At 37.2% G+C, this 22,147-nt stretch overlaps 1 protein-coding gene across 3 annotated transcripts in view; it reads right to left on the bottom strand.

The window, feature by feature from the left end:
* Nucleotides 1-22,147, bottom strand: part of SETD2 (SET domain containing 2, histone lysine methyltransferase) — a 119,048-nt gene that overhangs the window by 6,471 nt on the left and 90,430 nt on the right. For all 3 annotated transcript variants that reach the window (XM_019632685.1, XM_019632704.1, XM_019632696.1), the window contains exons 13-18: nt 17,706-17,754; nt 14,921-15,104; nt 12,169-12,838; nt 9,008-9,142; nt 6,448-6,587; nt 2,738-2,849 (exon numbers count right to left, since the gene is read on the bottom strand). In XM_019632685.1, coding sequence (XP_019488230.1) covers nt 2,738-2,849; nt 6,448-6,587; nt 9,008-9,142; nt 12,169-12,838; nt 14,921-15,104; nt 17,706-17,754 — 1,290 coding nt within the window. The remainder of the gene's footprint in view (nt 1-2,737; nt 2,850-6,447; nt 6,588-9,007; nt 9,143-12,168; nt 12,839-14,920; nt 15,105-17,705; nt 17,755-22,147) is intronic.

The raw sequence follows: 22,147 nt of genomic DNA, 5'->3' as shown, positions 1-22,147 counted from the left end.
CTTTTTCTGGAATGGTCATCACAGCTGTCGCCATATTACTCTTAATGTCCTGAATGTCATCAAAATGTCTCCCTTTCAATATTTCCTTTATATTCAGGTACAGAAAGAACTTATTGGGAGCCAGATTAGGTGACTAGGGAGGGTGTTCCAATACAGTTATTTGTTTACTGGCTAAAAACTCCTTCAAAGACAGTGCTGTGTGAGCTGGTGCATTGTTGTGATGCAAGAGACATGAATTGTTGGTGAAAAGTTCAGGTCGTCTAAGTTTTTCATGCAGCCTTTTCAGCACTTCCAAACAGTAAACTTGGTTAACTGTTTGTCCAGTTGATACAAATTCATAATGAATAATCCCTCTCATATAAAAAAAGGTTGGCAAAATGCTCTCGAACTTAATTGCCAGACTCCGTATATATGATGTTCGCTCAAAAGATGACATTAATCAAATGAATGCTAGCATCATTCATTGTATCACAATTTTAATACAGTGTTTTTCCTTTCTTAAAATGTGTATACATTTTTTTGGCACCCTCTGTATAGTCAGATTTCACGATTATACTTCTCTTACAGCCAATCACCAACACTGTTGCCTATTACTTAGGCTTTAATGTGTATGAGAATCGCCAGGGACCTTGTTGAACTTCAGATTCTAACACAGCAGGTCTGGGGTAGGGACTGAGAGTCTGTATTTCTAACAGGTGGAGCCTAGTGCTTCTGGGTACTCAGTAGGTCTATTAGAGTAAGTGCATGTGGAAGCCACCAACTCTATGGTCAACCCCTCCAGTCCATTTCCACCAGAAAACTTCCTAAAAGGTGAGTCTGATTATGTCACTCCTCAAACTACGTGTTTCCCACCACCACCTAGACAGAAAATGGAGGTCTCAGACCTAAACATGGCACATGAGGTGGCCCCTACATCTCAGCTCTCACTATGTTCTTGGCTATTTTTATGATCTGGATTTCCCAACACAAGGTCTTCATATAAGTAGGGCCAATTCTCTGAACATTGAATAAACAATAGTGGACTTTATCCCCATTCTTCGTTTGCTTTGAAGGACTAACAACATACACACACAAGACCAAAAGACTGAGTGATAATTTATGGGTAAGGTGTAAAAGATAAAATCTCTGACACACTTTATAAACTAGGTCTCAGAGCTCAGCTGTATTCCTGCACCACGATCTTTTCTCAAACCTTTCTGTTTATTTTTCAAAAGATAAAACTAATATAGTTACAAAAGTCTAGAAAGAGGGAGTTGTGGTTTTTTGTTTGCAAGCTTCCAGATAATTTAAATGGCAGTTGCCTAATAATCCTGTGCATTTTCTTACATGAATCAAAAAAATGTGACAGTACAATGGCTAGAATGACATGGTTAAATGACTCAAATGACTCATTTGAAATTTAGCAAGCTCCACAAGGATTTAACTTAAAGTGTATATCTTTTTGGCAAATGCCAAGTATATGGTGAAGAAAGAACATTTCCCCCAAAGTGAGAAAAATATAAAAGAAAGTATGACCTTGTTTCCACTTTAATTCTCTCTCACTCCACTTCCTTCCTTTCTTCTTCCCCTCATCCCTCTTCCACTTCTGTCCACTGACTTAACTAGCTAAGCACCTCTTATTAAAAAAAAAAAAAAATACTATTCATATCTTAGAACACAGAAGTATGGTCTTTGATTTCATTCAAGACACCTCATGTTTAGACAGAGTAAGTCCTGTTACAAGAGGAAAGGATAAAAATTGTTATAATTCAATCACTGAATATTTGACCTCTAATCCCAACTACTATCTTGTCAAAGGCAGAGATGAGGAATAAGCTCCTTTTAGCTGTCTTTGTTATAAAATAGTATTGCCATGGTAAAATATCTGTCTCAAATGTAAAAAAAACCCCAAAAACAAAACAAAACAAAAAAACGGGGGTGGGGGTGGGTGAGTGGCTTACACTCCTTTGGTGAGGTTTTAATGTAAAGTTAATTTCTTTCCAGACCCACCAATCCAAAAATGGCACGACATTAAAGCCCTTATCTACGTAAGACTTCAGTTAAAGAGTCAAAACACATTTTAAAAAGACACATAGCCTCACGAAGAATGCAGTAGGTCTACAGGGCAAGAGCTAAGGCACATTAAAGAAAACTATAGTGAAGTATGAATATTAAGATTCTATTTGTGTGTTTACAATGAAAAGAGAAAAACATCTGTGTGTGTGTTTTCCAGAAAGGTCTTGGGAGAATATACAACAAAGCATGTTTTCACAAACATAGCAATAATGACATTTTGGGCCAGTTCCTTTTTTGTGGGGGACTATCCTGTACATTGTAAGATGTTTTAGTGGCTACCCCGGCCTCTGCTCACTAGAAGCCAGAGCATCTTCACACATTTTGGTTGTACCAACCCAAAATATCTCTAAATATTACCGAATGTCCCCTGAGGAGGAAAACTGCTCCTGGTTGAGAACTCCTGCACTAAAAGGTTAGCAGTACTTACCTCCAGAGAGGGAAGTGTGATGAGTGAAGAGCAGATAAATAGAAATGAAGGGTTTTATTTTTTTGTTCTACATACCATACTTCTGTATTGTTTGGATGTCTGAGACTCATCCACCCTCCTGGCATTTGTTACATGTGTAATTCTCCAGAACAATAAGGAAAATGGAATCCCAAGACCACGTGGCTACTGGCTTTACAAAATGACAGGGCACAGACTCCCAAACGACCAGGAAACATGTGGGTAAGCCACACTCACCTTCATGGGGTTTTCATCATATGTTGGGGTTCCCAGGTCCATCTCAGCTTCATGCTCAAGGCTGGCATCATCTCCTGGGCTTTCCCAAGTAGGAGGATCCCACTGAGTCTGCCTAGAAGAAGGTAAGAACAGCCATGCTGTAATGGCGAGAAAACAGAGAACTCGGGCACAGGCATCTCTGCTCATAAACACATAAAATACAACAGGCAACGAGACATAGAACAAGTCAGCTCCATAAGATAGAGACATCCTTTTGACTTCTTCCCAGCAGCAACGATTCTATCCCAGAAACACATATTGTTTAGCTCACTGTACTTCTGTAGCCAATAATGTGGCAATATTTGCTGGGTGTTGAAGAAAGAAGTAAAACCAAACATCTTGTTTGTCTCTCACCTGGCTATGTCCTCAAAATAAGATTCAGTGAAGCCTAAAAAGCACATGGATTTGTAAAAGTACATGGTGCCTGCCTATGCAGGTGAAGAGATCAATGGTGACTGTACCTAGCACGTACTTGGATCAAAATAAATCACAACACACTCCTCACAATCCTTGACCATGTGAGAACGTTCTTTGCTTTAGGAACCTTCCTGTTTGTAGTTGTGCCCCTTCCCTTTGGTTTAATGACTGAAAGCATGGAAAAGATGTATAGATTAAAAACCTGTGCCCTCTATAAAAATATTCTCAACTGATTGCAAAAAGAAGGGTTCAATCATGTTAACTCATTGTATATGATTAGTTGTTTTGAAAATAAGCAAATATTTTTTTTCCCCCCCAAAAAAGCTAGACCTTTGAGCTAACAACTGGAAGTAAGGAAATTCATGTTCAGGAGTCTGAAGTCAGCTGTCACAGGGAATGCTGTAAGGTAATTAAGTGTAATATGTCAAAAGCCTCAGAAAAGTTAGCCACACATCTGGCAGGCCAATCCTGCCATCACAGTCTTCTGCGTTTCTACTGCACCGATCTTTAGTCAGCAATACGAAAGGCACTTGATGTAAATTAGTTCTGCAGATGATTGTGAAAATAGGCTTACCTCTGACCAATGCAACTAATTAAAAAATGGGCTCAAGATTTCTGCTGTAGTCAAAGAACCACAAGCAGCTGTGGGTTTATTATGGAAAGTGAACAGAGAGGGAAGTGTGATACTCTTAGGTGCTAGCTAAGGAAACCCTAGGAAAAAAAAAGGTACACATATAAATAAGAAACACCATCTTTTTTATTTTTGGAAAAGTGACAGTACATTAAAAAGCTTGCTTTGGTACTGAAAAAAAAAAGTACCGGTAAAATTTGCAAATAATGGTGTTTAAAATCACTATGCTTTCAGTCAGCAACATAATGAGGGCTTGTTTTATAAAGGTATTTTATAGAAGTAAGGAAGGCAGAAAACATAAAGGGAAAATATTTGACTGTTTGAAAATTTTAAACTTCTTTATATCACAAGACATTATAGAAACATTTGCAAAGCCCTTGATAATGAGATTTAACAATGCTGACAGAAAATGGGTAGATGCCCCAAACAAGTAATTCACAAAAGATACAAATTGTCAATAATCTAATGAAGATGTTCCATCTCAATAATAAAAAAATTGGACATGAAAAGAAGTTTTCTCTCCTATCAGACTTACAAGATTGAAAAGCACTTATGTTTACTTTTTGTGGGAGTCTAAATTGATATAAACATTTTTTTAATGGTATGCTGACAAAATTTATCAATTTAAAATGTATACATCTTTTCACCAACAATTCCACTTCTAGGAATCTACCCAAAGAAGGTAGTAAGATTAGTGTCTGTAAGGATGAACAGGGTTAGAGTTACATATAAAATAGTCTATCAATCAGGGTGGGTTAAATAAAACTTGGTATAGCCATACAAGAAAGCAGGGGTTGGTAAGCTTTTTTCTTTAAAGGATCAGAAAGTGAAAAATATCTTTGGCTTTTGGGCCATCTGGTCTCTGTCACAACTATTCTACTCTGCTATTGTAGTGTGAAAGCAGCAACAGGAAATTCCTACATACATGGGGATGGCTGTGTTCCCCAAAAACTTTATTTGCAAAAACAAACAGGCAACAAAGTATAAGCAAGCATTAAAAATAATTTAGTTCCATATTAGTTCATAGAGTAAGTTCTATAGATTGGTAAATAAAGCAGATTACAAACCATGCACCCAAACAACTCACATAAGATTATATACTGATGAGTACACACACATACACACAGAGATAAAGTACATATGAGGGTGTGATCAAACAATACAGTGAATGTTTAAATAAAAAGATAATTATTACAGTAAAAGACACATTGCCATTAGTCCACCTCAAAATACTCCCTCTTGCTTCAAATACACTTATCCCATCGTACTTGCCACTTTCTGAAGCAGCTCTGGAAGTCCTCTTTCATGAGTGTCTTTAGTTGCACTGTCATGGCTGCCTCGATGCCCTGAATTATTTTGACTTTGAAGAAGTTGCTCAGTGCCAGATCCGGTGAATAAAGTGGATCAGAACACAGTTGTTTTTGACAAAAATTGCCGTATACCAGAAGCAATGTGTGACACAGAGCATTGTCATGATGGAGGATGATTTATGGTACACTTTAAAACACACCTTCTCTCAACTGTAGCTCACACCTGACTGCACAGAACAAGTTGAAACTTGTCACACACTGTTACTAAGGTTCGACACGCTGCTTCCTGTATTGAAGATCCCTGCTTTTCTGTTGGATGGCACTCGGCAATAGCATTCACCGTATTTTCTGATCACAACGGAAAGGCTCCGTATCACACATCGCTTCTGGTATATGGCAATTTCTGTCAGATAAAAACATTGCAGTGTGTCCTCATTCACCTTCTTCACTAGATCTGACATTGTGTGACTTCTGGCTCCTCCCCAAAGTCAAAATGACTGTGAAAGGTAAACGTTTTGAATCTATTCAAGACATTGAGGCAGCCACGTCAGTGCAATTAGACACTTATGAAAAAGGACTTTCAGAACCACTTCAGAAAGTGTCAAGAATGATGGGATAAGTGTGTTTGAAGTGAGGGGGAGTATTTTGAGGGGGATTAATGGCAATGTGTCTTTTACTGTAATACATTTTTTTATTTAAACAGGCACTGTATTTTTTTAATCACACCTCATATATTCACATAAAGCACTATGTCTAAAAGATATTTTTAAAAATTTTCTAAGAAAAAGATAAATTGAGTTTTTTATAGATAACAGGAGTCATCAAACTGGCTCATGGACCAAATCTGGTCCATTGCCTATTTTTGTAAATAAAGTTTTATTGAAACACAGACATGCCCATTCATTTATACATTGTCTATAGCTGTTTGCACAATAATGACAGAATTGTATAGTCATGAGAGAGACTGTATGGCCAGCAAAGTGTAAGTAAAGTATTTATTTTTATGGTCTTTTACAGAAAAGGTCTGCACATAGCCCAATATCTACAATATTAGATGAAGCCATTACTATATTTTTTTAAACTACTAAGTTTTCTCCAAAAGAGTCTTACAGATTAAAAATACACCAAACATACTTAAAAAAGGATCAAAGTCTAAGGTATGACATAACATTTAAGATGCAATCTGGAAACGCAACAGCCCTCAAGCACAGGGAACAGCCAATGACACGTCATTGCATAAAGCTCTCCTTACAGTGCCAGCTTCTCTAACTGAAAGCTGATGTGGGGATGGGTGCCCACACAGTCCTTCTTACCTTGTGATCACATGGTAGTAATAAATCTTCCCTTCTGGATCTCGGGCTGTCTTCCAGTTGGGAGGTAAGACAATGGTTTTTGGTTTTGGAGGAGAGGGGGGTGGCAGATCCAGGAGATTATTTGTCACAACCATTTCAGGCTAAAATGAAACACAAACACAAGTTCTTGATCAATGACATCTCTTTTAACCTGGCTGAAAAGGACAAAAACAGTCTACTTATGCAATATATTAAAACATACATCTACTTCTTTTAGAAAATATAAAGCAAAGGTACAATCTGGGAAATGATCAGAGACAGTGTATATGAAGAGCTTTAGGGATCTATCAGAAAATTGACAGTTGGTTCCAAGTTCACCAAGACATTACATTAAAAAACATTCAGCAGCTCATGATCTACGGTATTATTTTTCAACCTTTAAAAAAACCAGTGCTAAATGGCATATATCAACTTCAGGATACTGATTAACTGAATGGGCTTCAGATATAGTATCTCTTTTGTTAAAAAACAAAAACAAAGAAAACAAAAAAACCCTGGAAAGCCAATCTAACACAATGTTAACATTTACCCATTATACATATTTTTCTGTACTATTCTTTTATGTTTGAAAAGAATCGTTATGTTTGAAACCTCATATTTATAATTTAAAAAACTGAATGCTACATTTCAAAAAACATAAAAGCCTCATAATCACTGTTATGAACTGAATTGTATTTCCCCAAAATTCATGTTCAAACCCTACCCCCTAATGTGACTATCTTTGGAGACAAGGTTTTTAAAGAGGTAATCATGGTTAACCCTCCTTTGGGTGCAACTGATCTCACAGATTCACTGCACACAAATTTTCAAATATCTAATAGTTAACTTAAGTATCATGACTCATCGCTTCCATATCTTCCCCCTCTACTGTAACCTATCACCAGCTGTGTTTGTGACTTAGTACAGTAAAGATGTATTTCACAGTGGCATCTTTGTGTGCATGAATCTGTGAGATGTGTTGCGCCTGATGGAGGGTTAAATGCACTCATAAGTGGGGCCCTAATCCAATAGGACTGGTGTCCTTCTAAGACGATGAAGAGACATCGAGAAACACATGCAGACGCAGTGAGAAGGCAGCCATCTGCTAGATGAGAGGCCTCAGGAGACATCAAACCTGCCAACACCTTGATTTTAAGACTCCTGGCTTCAGAACTGTGAGAAAATATATTTCTGTTGTTTAAGCCACTCAGTCTGTGGTATTTTGTCACAGCAGCTCTAGCAGACTAATAATATAATCACTATAGGATATATACCCTTAATTGTTCATTCTATGTAATAAGCCAGTTAATAAAGAATAATTTTTCCAGTTTTTCCTTTGCTTCAGGAGTTAAAGAGGAACCTGAGATCCCAGGCTATGATAAAAATGTGCCCACTTTTAAGCAAACATGGGTCTTTGAGGTCATTGCTTTGTGCACACCCCTGTTAATCTCTATTGCACATAGCTGTTTTTTTTGTTTGTTTTTTTTTTGGCTTTGCTTAAGTTCCACTTCCTCCATTTCCATAGCCATCTATCTGGCCTGTGAAGCGACCTCTTTTCCCTAAACTTTGGTGTCACTTAATATTCCAAATCATTCGGTACTTACTAAATTACTAATCCTTCCCCGACCTGGGAATGATTCTTTTTCCTCCTCAAACTCTTCATCTGCACCTTTCATGACATGAAACTGATTGTTTTAAGTATCATTCACTGTGATCCTCCTCAACTCTCTTACTAGCATGTCAGCTTCTAAGGATAGGAATTGAATCTCTTGTTTGTATTCAAAATGCCTAGAAAGGCCCAACTCATAGCAGGCCCTTTAACACCTGCTCTAAGTGCACACTGTCTTCCTCCCAATTGTTTCACATGCAGTCTTTTTACTCCATCTCCACTAGCTGTCCCACCTGTCCAAGTCACCATCACTCATCACATTGCTGCAAAAGCCTTCTCCAGAACTGTAAGTATTCTAAATTGTTAATCTGATCATGTTATTCTCCTGTTTAATTTCTCAATTGCTTTCAGTACTAGGCCCCTATTTCCTATTTCATCCCCAAACAACACTTCACCAAGATTTCACCACATCCTTCTACAAATGGTGCACAGTAACAAAAGCTTCTCTCAATACATATTGCACAACATATATAGGGAAGTATAGCATTCAATTCTACACTCCTAGTCTATGGTGTCTAGTACAGGACCATACAGTATCCTAAATAATGATAGCTAGGTCTAGAAAATTATTTCAAAAATTCACAGTGAAGTATAAAAATACAAGGTCAGTCAGATAAATGACAAATAAAAAGGATCCTCCTAGGAGCAAAATACATATTAATTAACATAGCTGTAAATTCCACAGAATTTTTTTTAAAAACTGACAAAATGGATGAGTAGCTTTCAGTCAGGGTGCACAGTCATGTGACTACAAAAATTAAAAAACTCAACCCAGAGTGAAAAAAGACAAAAACAAAAACCAAAACAAAAGTAAACCTTCTAAAGATAATGTAGGCAGCCAATGAGAGTTTCATCAACCAAAGCATTTCTTACTGGCTGTAAGGGCTGAGGCTGCCCAGGTGCAACTATCGTAGTCACGGCTGCGGTTGGCTGAACCACCACTCCTTGTGGATGAGCTGTGAAAATCTGTTGTCCCTGGATGTACTGAAGACTTGGCTGAGCATAACTCTACAAGATAAAATGAAGAATTCATAATTTATACTTTCGTAGCTCTAATAAAGCAGTAAGTCATCAACTTCCAAGCTGGCATAAAATCTTTCATTTGGAGGTACAGTGTTTGAAATTCAAACTGTCAAAAGGTAATGGGAAAATTAACATTGTCCCAGGGTTCTATAGTCTCTGTCCAAACCACAGGCCAATGCCCAAACCAACAAAGCAATAAAAAGGGGAAACTGGTTTGCAGTCCCACTGAATAACCCGAAAGATGTACACACTTGTGAGGCATATGCAAATAGCATGTGCTTGTCAAATCTCGCCATTTGCTGGGGGGAAAATCTGTAGAAATTGGCTCTCCCCTTCAAGTGATTTGAAATGATACAAAAGCTAACTTCTCAAACATAAATCCAGTCTAGAAATATCTTTAAAATGTGACTTGCAATGGGAATTACAAGATAACACTAAGAAGGTCCAATATGTTATGAGGGGGAAACATAACTGTTCTGCTTCCACTTCTAGAGAGAAAAAATCACTATGACTTTATATCCGAGTCACTTCACTTTATCATGTGAAAAATTACAGTTTAAGCACTCAAGTTTTTGAGATGTGATTCAGTATAACTTTGTAAGGTCACTCATTAATTCATAAAACCACTATAAATCATGTGGCCTCATGATTTGAGCTTTTATGTTTAATAAGCAGTTGTGACAAAAATAAAATGGTCACCTTCTGATAACACATCTATTTCAAATGTCAAAATGTATTACATATGTATGCACACACAAATTTATATCATGTCACATAATACTTCATTATCAAGGTTATTCATATCTACAAACTCCCAGTAGCCTATCTTGGTATGGTTGATATTAGGCTTAAATGACACAGACCGTAAGGCTTTCTCCTGGAGGTCAGATCTTTGGGCCAGACACCAGATATATGACCTTGACTAGCCGCATTTCACAGCCCACTAATGTCAATACTCTCTCAGTATTATTATGGTAACTGTTTGAGTAATAGCTATAATTAAACCTTCAAGGTAAATGGTGCTTTAAATCTGTCATTATTAATATCCATTATATCATGCACCCCTCAACCATTCTGAGACATTCTGCTCATTTTATAGAAGAGAAAACTAAAACTGAAGAATATAAGTGCCCGTCTCCAGGATACAAAGTAAATGATGGATTAGGATTCAAAACACACACACTAACAACATGCTCTAAGCTTCTCATTACCCAAAGCCCAACAGCATCTCTGCTCAGCTAATCTCACAGAGAAGGGAAGGATAGTCTGAACCATCCTAGTAATTTATCTACTACTCTAGCACACATAAAGTGGGTTAGGGAGTCAAATAAATGACTTCTTGGTGGGAACAGACTGGAAAGCTGGAAACAAGTAAAATTGTGATGGTTGGTTCTTAAGGCTATGTATGTATAACTAAACCCTAGAGAAGTCTTTTGATCACTGGGATGGAAAAACAGATTTTATTGCATAAGAACAACCATCTGACAATGAGCTCTCTATTGAGGAGTGTTTAATGGCCATCTTCCGTTGCTGTTGCTTGGGCTCTAACACCTAGGTTAAGAACATACTTCAGGAGTAGCAATGGAAAAGAAGCAGGCCATTTTTCTTTCATCTGTGATCCACAATCTCAGGAAAAACTCAAAAATAATGGCTTGGTCCAAGAAAGAATATAGCAAAACAGTGGGAGAAGTAAGGACCTAAGAAATTTGTGTAAGATCCCAAAACATGCTCTAAAATTGATACCTGATAACCAATAATGACCACTTTCTTACTAGCCTTGTTTAGCATTATAACATTCATTTTAAGCCAAACATGAAAACATACACCACTAAGTATAAGAATGTTCAGGGGTGACCAGTTAGCTTCATTGGTTAGAGCGTTGTGCTGTTAACACCAAGACTGTTGGTTTGAGCCCCACATGGGCCACTGTAAGCTGCGCCCTCCTTAAAAAGAGTCAACTATGCCATTGTAGCATGAAAGCAATGTGTAACCAATGACCATAGCTGTTCAACAATAAAGTTTTTTTAAAAAGGAAGAAAAAAGAATGTTCAGTGTGGTGTTAATAATTATGAAATTATGAAAAAGAACTTTCAATTTAAATGACTACTCCAGAAAAACAGATTTAAAATGAGCTTAAGCAAATGGGATATTATATAGCCATTAAAATTATATGTATATGCTGCCAACAGGTGGCAGAAGGCTCAGCTAAAAAAATATATATATGTATATGCATGATTGCATGTATGTATCAATGTATATACACACATAAAAATACACAATAATTTGGAAAATGGTTAAGAATCATGTTAAGTCGAAAAACATGGGGTCAAAAACTTCAAGTCTAAGATTACAAATATATAAAATATATAATTGTGATTAAAGAGATTATAAAAAATGAAAGTAGTTAATTGTTAAGGTTTTAGGAATTAAAGCAGAACAGTTTGTCATGACCTTTCAAACAAAATCTTGATACAGCTTCATCATTTTCACCACAAAAATACTAACAGAAGTAAGCATTACTGATCAATACTAAGTAATGAATGCAGGAAAGATCCCTGGGAGTCTTTGCCACCCACAATCCACCTTTAAGGTGAAGAGTGATGGGAGAGAGACATAGGAATATGGTAAGGATCATGCTTTATACAGTCTTTTTTTTTTTAAGCCTAAAATGGAGTGCTTTGTTTTATAGGAAAAACAAAAAACAAACAAACAAAAAAATTGATTAAAAAACACAAAAATATATTTTGAAATATAAAATTACAGTATACTCTTAGCTTAAGACTCTGAGCCAGAACCACCCAGCCGGCTGCTTCTTAATTCCTGACCCACAGAAACTTTATAAGATAATAATTACTGTGTTAAGCTAAGTTTTAGAGTAATTTGATATACAACAATAGATAACTCTTATTGATCAATATATAAAAGTGATCAATGGCAGGACTTCCCCATGTACATCTAACATCTCATAAACAAACTGTAAGACAGACAAGAGTGGTTCCAAAATTAGTTACCTGTACAATTGGTGGAGTTGTCTGTGAATAGGGTGATGTCACACCATAGACAGTTGGACAAGTCTGTCCTTGATAATATATGGTTGCTTGAGACTGTGCAGGAGAGTACTGCTGCTGTACACTGACAGACTGTTGGTTTGAATCCCAAACGCCATAATTCTGTCCCTGAACTGGGCCTGGGGCTGGCACTGGCAAGACAGCGACGCTAGAGTCTTGGTGTACCACACCATCACTTTGGGCCACATACTGTGAACTGGAAACTTCAACAGGGGCTGTCACATGTGGCACCACTGGCACAGGTGGAGGGGCAGCAAGGGGTTCTGTAGAGTGTCCCACCAAGGGCTGAGAATGATCATAAGGAGCAGGAGAACACACAGGGTCCATGCTGGGTGTGGGGAGGAGCACCTTTCCAGCATTCGGGTTGCTGGGATCCACATAGGCCTGCATGGGATAACCTGGTGGGTAGCCAGCAAAGGGGTGATGAGGGGCACTGTAGCCAAGAGAATCATAGGGGAGTGGAGATGTCATCCCCAGGTTCTGCATCTGCTGCTGCTGTTTCTGAGCCTCCCGCTGAGCCACTTCTTGCTCAAACAACTTCCGACGCTCCTCTGTAGAAAGTTTATTACGGTCTTTAATTCGCACTTTCTTTTTAGAAGTTGGTGTATCATACCTAGAAAGAAAACAAAAAGTTTTCCCCTAAATTACAGATGTAATCAAACCACTAATATGTGTTCTCACGCAACACTAAACAATTAACCACATCAACTCCAATTTGACACTGGTTAAAAACTCATACTCAAGATTACTTAAGGAGTCTTGCACATAGGAAAGAATCCCAAGGAAATAGACACCTAGATGAGAAGAATAATTTTATCCTATTCTCAGATTCTAGAATTTCAAATTAAAGATACATACAGCATTCTAAATAGATTCTTCTTTATAGTTGGGGGCAGATCTATACATAGAAATTCTGAAATTAAAACAGAAACCAAAACACACTAATAAAAGCTACAGAATTTGATGTATGTCTGACCACACACACTTATAACAAATATCAACAAAGCATGAGCACACACATATAAAATTATGGGAGTAATATATATTCTTCTCCGTGCAATACCAAGTATAATATCTTACTGCTAAGCCTATTACTCTGTGATAGTTTTGATAAGTATCCCCAGCAGACCCCCAAGAAACCATCGGCTCTCATATTCACAAGACAATTGAGAACTTAAAATTTTTTTTGGATGAAGTTCTATGGTCTGAATCAAACTTCTGAGAAAGTGCTCTTGGCAAAAATAAAAAAATGACAAAAGAGCTTCACGGATAAGGGCATTAATATTTATCCAAACTATAAAATATATGTGGTCTAAAAACCTCTAAGCTGCACATTTCCTTTAAAGTATTAGTAGGGTGATAGTACCATTAGCTGCCTGGCAGAAATAAATCCAAGTAGGGATTTGTCCTACTTGCCATCAAGACTTAATATAAGCTACAGTCACTATGAGCCCAGACACAAGTCCTCCCATATATGAAAACTTGGAGGATGCACTGCAGATGGAGTGGGCATTCCTTGGAGAAAGGGTGGGCATTCAAGTAAATGGTACTGGGACAATTGGATAGTCACTTAGAAAAACATGAAACCAGATCCCTACCTTACAACATATATAAAAATTCCCCATGAATTAAGAACTTAAATCTCTTAAAAAAAAGGAATATCATCACCTCAGGGGTAGGAAAGAATTTATTAAAACACAGAAAGCACTCACCAGAAAACATACAATATATGTGATATATTCAATTAAACCATAATGAACCAATTCTGTATATCAAAAGATACAAAAAAGCCAAAATACAAGCCATAAACTAGGAAAAAATACTTGCGAAAATTATCACAAAACAAAATTATACTTAGAATGTATATAGCAAACTCTTAAAATTCAAAAAGACAAATAATTTAATAAATGAACAACACATATAAAAATAATTCACAGAAAAGGAAAAAGAAATGGCCAATAAATATATGACAAGATGGTTAATCTATTTAGTAACTAGGGGAATGCAAATTAAAATCATGATGAATTACCATTACATACCCAAACAGCCCCAAATTAAAAATTCTGACAATTACATTATATAAATGCTGTATCACAACTTTTTTTTTTTAATTAGTTCCAGGTGTACAACACAGTACAACAGTTATACTTTTTACCCCTCAAAGTGACAACCCCCCTGTATCTCAACTTTTTAAAAGGTAAATTTAAAATGTAAAAAGAACTCCGGAATAAATGTTTTCTAGTTCCCACTGGGTATATTACACGTGGCCTTTTTTTCTACCAGCATGACAAACACAGCCTGTGATACAGGGATCAATCAGCATTGTGACTGGTGTGGTACAACTTTCACTAGAAAACAAAGTTCTGCCTTTGGAAGAAATTACCACCATCTTCGAGGAGTTATCTCCCACCAACCCCCATGCCCCTTTAAAGAACAAATCTTTGGCTCCTCAAATAGCATTTAAATGTTATTAAGCAGAAACCATTCAAGTACCAAAAATCTATTATTAGTCTTCACAGCTATTATTACTGTCAAAAGAAGGCTGTCTCAATATTTATCAGTGAAGTTGTATGCTCACTCACCAAGAGAATATACTTATTCCAAAAAAAGCCCTTGGTGTATAAAGTCAGAAGTATATGACTTGGGCACTTTTTAACTTGCTCAGAAAAGAAAATAACTCACACAAGCCACTTACCTGTCGTCTGGCCTTTTTGTTCCCCGCTCATAGGCAGAAGAAGGTGGTGAGAGGGAGCCCCTTCGTTTCCTTTTCTCTTTATTTTGAGTTTGTTTGTCTGGGTCTCTCTCTCTTGACCTGTTAGGAGTCTTTGGGGCAGCTGTTTGATCTCTGAAGCCAACAGCATCCCTTCCTCGTTCAGTTACTAAGGGAAACGGGTTTTTAAAAAAATTTACTTGGTAGACTTTTCTCCATTGAGACAGTACATCAAATTTCTATCCAACAAATGGATCTATGGACTCCTCCTCATATACCCAGTCCTGAATTTGGATGAGACACAAGGTCTTGTGTGTGTGTGCACTCTACTTCCTGAATGCCTCTTCCGGAATGCCCTTTTCTACCTTTCCCCACCAAAGTCTCAGTCCAAGCCTTCAACGTTTTTACCAGGTTCTGTGGAACACATGCATGCAGATATTCCCATTACCTTTAGCAAAGCAGTCTGCTCATCAGTTCAAAATGTAAAGGCCTTCTAACTGCCCCTGTAACTGCATATTTACAATTTGTAGAAGAGCAGCCTGGCATGCTAAGCATAAAAACCTCAACAGGAAAAGTCTCTTTAATTAAAAAAAAAAAAAGAAAAGGATTAGACAACTTTTTATGAACTACAATTTCAAAAGAAAAATATTTCGAACATGGGATAATAGGTAACAACTCAGGAAGTTATCAAAGCCAGAGAGCTACAACTTCAAAAAAAGTGCCAGCTTCCTACTGACAGATGCTTTCACTCAGTTACATTACCTAAATGGTTCTTACTCCCATTATTCTCACCCAACCCCATTGTCATTGCTCCCAAAAGCTGTCCTAAGTACAACTTTTTCACTGACCATGCCTCTTTGTTTCTCATCTCCTTAAGTCTAAATCCCACCACCGAACATTTCAGTGTAAATTATCTGCCGTTGCTTTATGTACATTTGTACCGCTACTTGATGAATCAGATCGCTCTCTTCTTGAGGAAAGAATTTCTTATAAAATCTCTCTCACAGCACAAAGCAGATTCTAATAAACACTAACTGATTGTTCTTTTTCTCATCTCAGAAAAACATGCTATCAGTTGTTTTTTCCCTAGCAATAGGGTTAGGTTTGCACATGTCATTCTCGCAGTTCTTTTAGTTGGTCAGACACTCCATTTATTTGCAAAACAGTTACTCATCTTCAGCCATGTATAGCATTTGTCAGTGAGAAGCTAACAGAACTCATCTATACCATATGCTGGTAGAAAATGATGTACAATTTAAACAATGGTTCCAGCTCACAAGGTATTGCATGGCATTCTTCCATGAAGTACTATTACCTAGTTTCAGCTGTATCTGCCCACGACTACTTTATTCCCGCCTTCAAACCCAGGTTCCTTGCCCTGGTGTTAACTTCCTTAAAATGTGGTTATTTATTCACTATATCCTGGTAAAATAAGAAATGGAATCACACAAATAGTTCATATTCTGAATTAAGAGTATGTGAGGCAGAAGTCACTCCATTTATTCAGGCTGATTTTCTCATATTATAAAATGAAGGTAAAACTAGCCTACATATTTTCCAAAGTATTTCACGATTCTTATAAGTTGAAGAAGTTCTAGGCTTTTTAACTGCTTGACGTTGAGGGGTAACAGGCTGGAATTATAAGCATTTCTTTAATCTCAGAGTCTGAGACTAAGATTGGGAAGAAGGTCCGTATGTGAGGGAGAGACTGACGTTGGCACACAAAAGGCTGTTTCCTGAAAAGATTATAGTTGTCCATTATAGACAATGCCACGCATCAACTCTCAGAGGGCCACAGCAGACTAGATATTTGCTAAATATTGGGAAGGGGGGCCTCATAGGTACTTAAGCTTTTACTATCAAGCAAATGATTTCAACTCAGCGGGCCGAGAAAAGCTAGCCTCTGATGATCAACTCCATAATGGTGCCACTGGTTTTGTCAGCCAGTACTGCCCAACTCTGCCTTGTTTCTTATGGGAAGAATTCTTTGCAGCTCCAAGTAGGGTATTTATCTATGAAGAGACTAAACCAGAATTAAAAATATCAAAAGGATACAACAATGATGAAAAGGATGCCTCACAGATCTTTAAATAATAAGATTATTTAACCAATTTAAAATTATAAAAAGCTCTTCATGCCAAAAATAAAACATGATTATACTGGCTCCTTCACTCTGTTTACACTGGGTCAGTGCTGGAGGGGCTAAAGAGACCAATGACAGCCACCATAATTGATCTTATTGCTTTAATCTCTAAGGAAGTATGCTGGAAACATAACTAGGTGGGGTAAAGCCCAGAAACTACACCACCGTGGCCTTCCTGTTATCTGTTCTGTAATAATGATTCTTAATCTTTTGAGGGGGTCACTGACTCCCAGAGTCTGATGTACGTTCTGAATTTTCCCTAGAAAAATGAATGTACACAAACAATTTTTATATAGAAACATCTACAAGTAAAGAGTAAAGACACAGACCTCTAGGAGTACGGGTTTAAGAATATCTGTTCTAAAGGAATAAATGAATGGAAGAAAAACTAGTCAAGGTCATGACTTCAAGGAAAGCAACAACAAAGGTAGCACAAAGGGACATCTCCTTTGGCAAACAAACACAAAAATAAATGTTTCCAAAGCTTTACACCAAATATTTCATTTGTCTAATTACATATTGTCTGGTTTCAAAAACAAAATAGTTCAAGTTCTTATCAATTAGCTCTGCATATTTCCCCCAAAATGTTTGTAAAGCCACATACATAGAATAATTCTGAATACCTACTTGCATTCTCCTTTTCCGTTTGACTTTTCTTTGGAATTCGATATACCTCCTGCACAAAATAAGCCAAAGGAAGAGTTAGTAGTGAGGCGTAAAAGAGGTGATTGCTTTGAAGCTGACTGATTTCACATGGCAACAAATAAATGGGAAGAAACAGGCTGGTATTTAATTCTTTTCCAAAACCTGACTTCTATTTGGCTTGAAATCCCAGTCCCTTAAAAACAAGTAAGAACATATAGCACAAATAAAAACATTTTAACATCTCCAGGCTTGTATGATTTCGTTAGTCAAGTAACAGACTAACTGGAGCATTATATTTCTGGCAGGAATTCCTGATAATTTCTGTATGCTTTCTGCATGTAAAATTAAATCATCTATAGTTCCTTTACTGAGATTTTTCAGAAGAACAATTTTAACATCTCACTCACCACTCCTACTTAAAGGGAAGAAAAGGTTAGTAGTAATTCAGCTATATAAAAACACTTCAGAAAAATTACATGTGTAAAGACAATTCCTGCTATTCAGCATATTTTTCTATAAATGCAAAACCAACTTGGCTAATAACCAAATGTAATATCTACTTTCACACTGTTATTTTAAAAAAGGAAAGATAAACATTAGATCATTGTTGCTCTTGCAATAGCATCTAATACTGAATCAAAATTGTTGAGAAATGTAGTCTGTATTTAAGCCTTGAGGTTCCTCTTTTTGCTGAGTGAATCTAAGGCTTAGAAGCAGTTCTGTTTCCTGACAACCCCTCACTGTTCTAGCTCAAGTAGCTCCTGGGCACAATGCTTCCTTACCCAGCCACCTTGTTAAGTGGGCAAATGGCAAACCCACACATTCAATGGTACCTCATGTGATACCCACCCTTAGAGTAATCTCATAATATTGACTATACCTATATGACCCAGTAACCCAGTTTTTTAAATATTATATTCCAAGAAAATCAAAGACCTCCTCTTCCTAAGATTGTTGGTTCTAGCAATATTTATGGAAAATGAGAAACAACTCACATGTCACACAACTGAGGAAGGGTCAAGATGTAACATTTAATTGGCATTTAAAATGACAAATGTGGACTACACAGATACAGGGCAATCTACGTGAATGTGCACTTAAAAAAATCCTTCAATATTCCATGCATGCTGATAAATTATTAATAAAGATGATGATTGTTATAACCAATATGCATTTATCCTGTGTGCCAGGTATTATGCTAAACATTTCAAATCCATTATCTTATATGAGTTTCTAAACAACCCTATGAGGTAAGTACTAGTCTCCATTTTACAAACGGATAAACTTACTTAAAAAGCTGAAACAACCTAACTGAGGTTACGATGCTATCAGATGGTCTGACTGCAGAACACTTTTATCTTCTGTACTGGATATGACACAGGAAATGGCTAATAGCATTAATTTGGAAAGGAGTACCATTTGGGGGATTTATGTACAAATGTGATGGCATCGTTCATTCCCTCCTAGATTCTCTTTCCTATGTAGAGCTTCCTCTAGAGCTGTGATTCTTGACTCTAGGTGCACACTTAAGACCATTCCAGGAAACTTTTATTGACTCTAAAACTACGGCATCTGTATTTTTTAGAAACTCCCAGATGATTCTGGATGCCCAGAGAAGGTTGAGAACCACTAAGCTACTGGCTTCTCCTAATAGGCCTCATTCACTTCTCACAGGGAGAATTGGAGAGAACTATGCATATGCATGCCTGTCCTCAGCTCAGAGCTAATCTGGGCTCTCCTCTTGGGATGCTTTTGCTTGGAGAGAGGGTACATTCCAAACCTGCTCCTCTGCGAGATGCCAGAAGTTGTCTAGCTGACTCCTGTCTGCTTCCCAGAGGGGTTGCCAAACTCAAGAAAAAGTTAAGAAAGCCACCGATCGGCACCTACCCACATTACAGGGGAAAACAGGTATTCTGCTCGTTTTAAAAAGCTTGAAAATGACTGTTGCACTAGGTACTCCTTAAACCTAGGCACTCCAAAAGATAACAAGTTTATTCATGAGAGGTGATTAGAATAGACATATTGAAGAATGTCTGTATCAACTAAGGATTACACAATTTTAACCTATTTAGTTTCTTTTGCATAAGGTCTTCGCGTCACAAGTATTCATTACAAACATTTATCGTAATTTATTACACAGACATCAAGTTGGGGGACCCATTCTGTGGTGGCTGTTAAGTAGCAGAGGGAATGCTTCTCAAAGATACATTCTTAATTCCATTCAAAAGTCCGAAGCACCTGCTAAGTGGAAAATGTATTCTGATGCTCACACAATGGGTGATTATTACTGACTAGTGGCTAAGAGTGACTGACTATTCGTGTACCTAACACTATGGAGAACAAGTTCTATAAACACACACCTAATAAGCACTTGGCATTATTAACTTGATACTCCTCTTCATGTAGTCAAAACTACATGTAAAATTTAAGCTGGAAACAGATTATCTACTTTGAAGCTCTGAAATGCAACTACATTTTCCAAAAGTCCCACAATAATGAAAACTGAGAAGGAAGCAGCCACATGAAGATTATGTAACACTTCTTAAGGTCATTCTGTCTTATGAATAAACAGCAAGTGTTAGCCTACATGATGTGGAAATCTGTCTGGAATAATGTCATACCTGCAGGTCACAGAAGTCACTGCAGAAAATATTTGAGTTGGCTTCATTCATGTTAACTCTTTATGTAAAATCACTACTTTGTTCAAAATTCTACTCAAGAGACTGACATATGATGAAAGAAACCTGAACTGAGTCAGGAGACCTGGGTTCTGGGACTAACCCTGCCCTCAGAGAGGCTGGAAAGAATCTGGTTCCCCACTCCACCTGATATTCTGTACACATCACCCTGTTTTATTTCTTTGGTGCCTAGGCGCTGCTCCCCACTAACACACACACTCATATAATTCAAACTCAAGCTATAATTCTTCATTGCTAAAACTGTCTTATTCTTTGCTGTATCTCTAGCACCAACAATAGTGCCAGGCACATATTCAACACTGTTACTTGTTGAATGCAACAAAGAGTGAAATTTTACTCCTGATTTGTAGAAATAATTCACACAGCACTAAGTAAAGTCAAACTATTGAATATCTCATGCTTTTTATCACTAAACTTACGTCATCATTCTCTTTCATCTCTGGTAAGAACACTATTTACAGGCCTCACATATAACCCCAATAATTACATATTTCCAGAGTCGGACTAATAAGTATGCCTCTGCAACATTTTAAACTCTTTTCAGTGCTTGTAACAGCCTACCCTTGGCCAATCACTCCTCTTCAATCAAAGCTTGAAAATCAATCTTCAGGTATTGTCTGATAAGCTCATCCGATGCCATAAAATATATGTGGAGATGCTGTTTGTGGAAATATGGTTTGCTCATTTATGTAACAAGTATTTCAATAACAACTATGTGCTAAAAGCATATATTAAGGGTCTCCTATGTTTTGGACCTAAGAGATACACAGTACCTGTTGTCAAGGGTTCTCACATTAACAGTAATCATGGCTGACATTTCTTACTATGTGCCATGTGCTTTAACTGCATTCTCATATACTCTTACACTGCTAAGAAGGATATCACTGCTTTATCTACAGTACATACAAAACAGGCTTAGAGAGGTTAACCACCCCAATATTATACAATAACGAAGTGAGTTATATATTGGACCTAGAATCCTAGCCTAGATTTATCTCTGTCCAAAGCACACACTCTTAACCACTATTACTATTACCTCATGAGTACCCAGGAAAAAGGGAAAGTAAACACACACTATCTTATGATAGGAATATATGAAATGGTAAGTGAAACATAACAGAGGGATACTAAAACTGGTGTGGGCCTTAAGAAAGAGGACTAGGAAAAGCTCCTGAAGGAAACAGACATTTGACTTGTCTTGAAGGATGACTAGGAGTTGCAGATAGAAGAAAGAGGTGAAAAATACAAACATGGAAGACTGAACACGTGTTTATTCCAACTCCATACTGAAGTCCTAAAAAATGACAATGGAAGAATAAAAACAGTATTAACTCCTCTGTAGTACCTTTTCTTTCTAAGAATATTGTGTGAGTACTGAATGTGTGTATATTTAAATATTCTATTCCATGCATTGTCTTTCATGTTCCTTTTTTTATTCACACACACACACACACACACACACACACACACACACACACACACACACACCTTTATCCATGAAATAAGATGGTCTTTAAAAAAAAAAGACACCAAGAATAAGAACAAATTCTTGGTAAGTGAAACTATAATAGAAAAAAAAAAAGGGCTGAGTGTCACTCAGAAAGGAAGAGAAACTCAAGAAATGGGAGATTAAAAAATAAAATTAGGGCCGGCCGAGTGGCGCGATGGTTAAGAACTGGCTTGGGGGCTGGTCGAGTGGCTCAGTTGGTTAAGAGCTTGCTCAAG

This window comes from Hipposideros armiger, unplaced genomic scaffold, assembly GCF_001890085.2.
Source record: "Hipposideros armiger isolate ML-2016 unplaced genomic scaffold, ASM189008v1 scaffold_18, whole genome shotgun sequence".
NCBI lineage: Eukaryota > Metazoa > Chordata > Mammalia > Chiroptera > Hipposideridae > Hipposideros > Hipposideros armiger.
The sequence above is the reverse complement of the archived record's forward strand: the minus strand, read 5'-3'. Positions and strand labels throughout refer to the sequence as shown.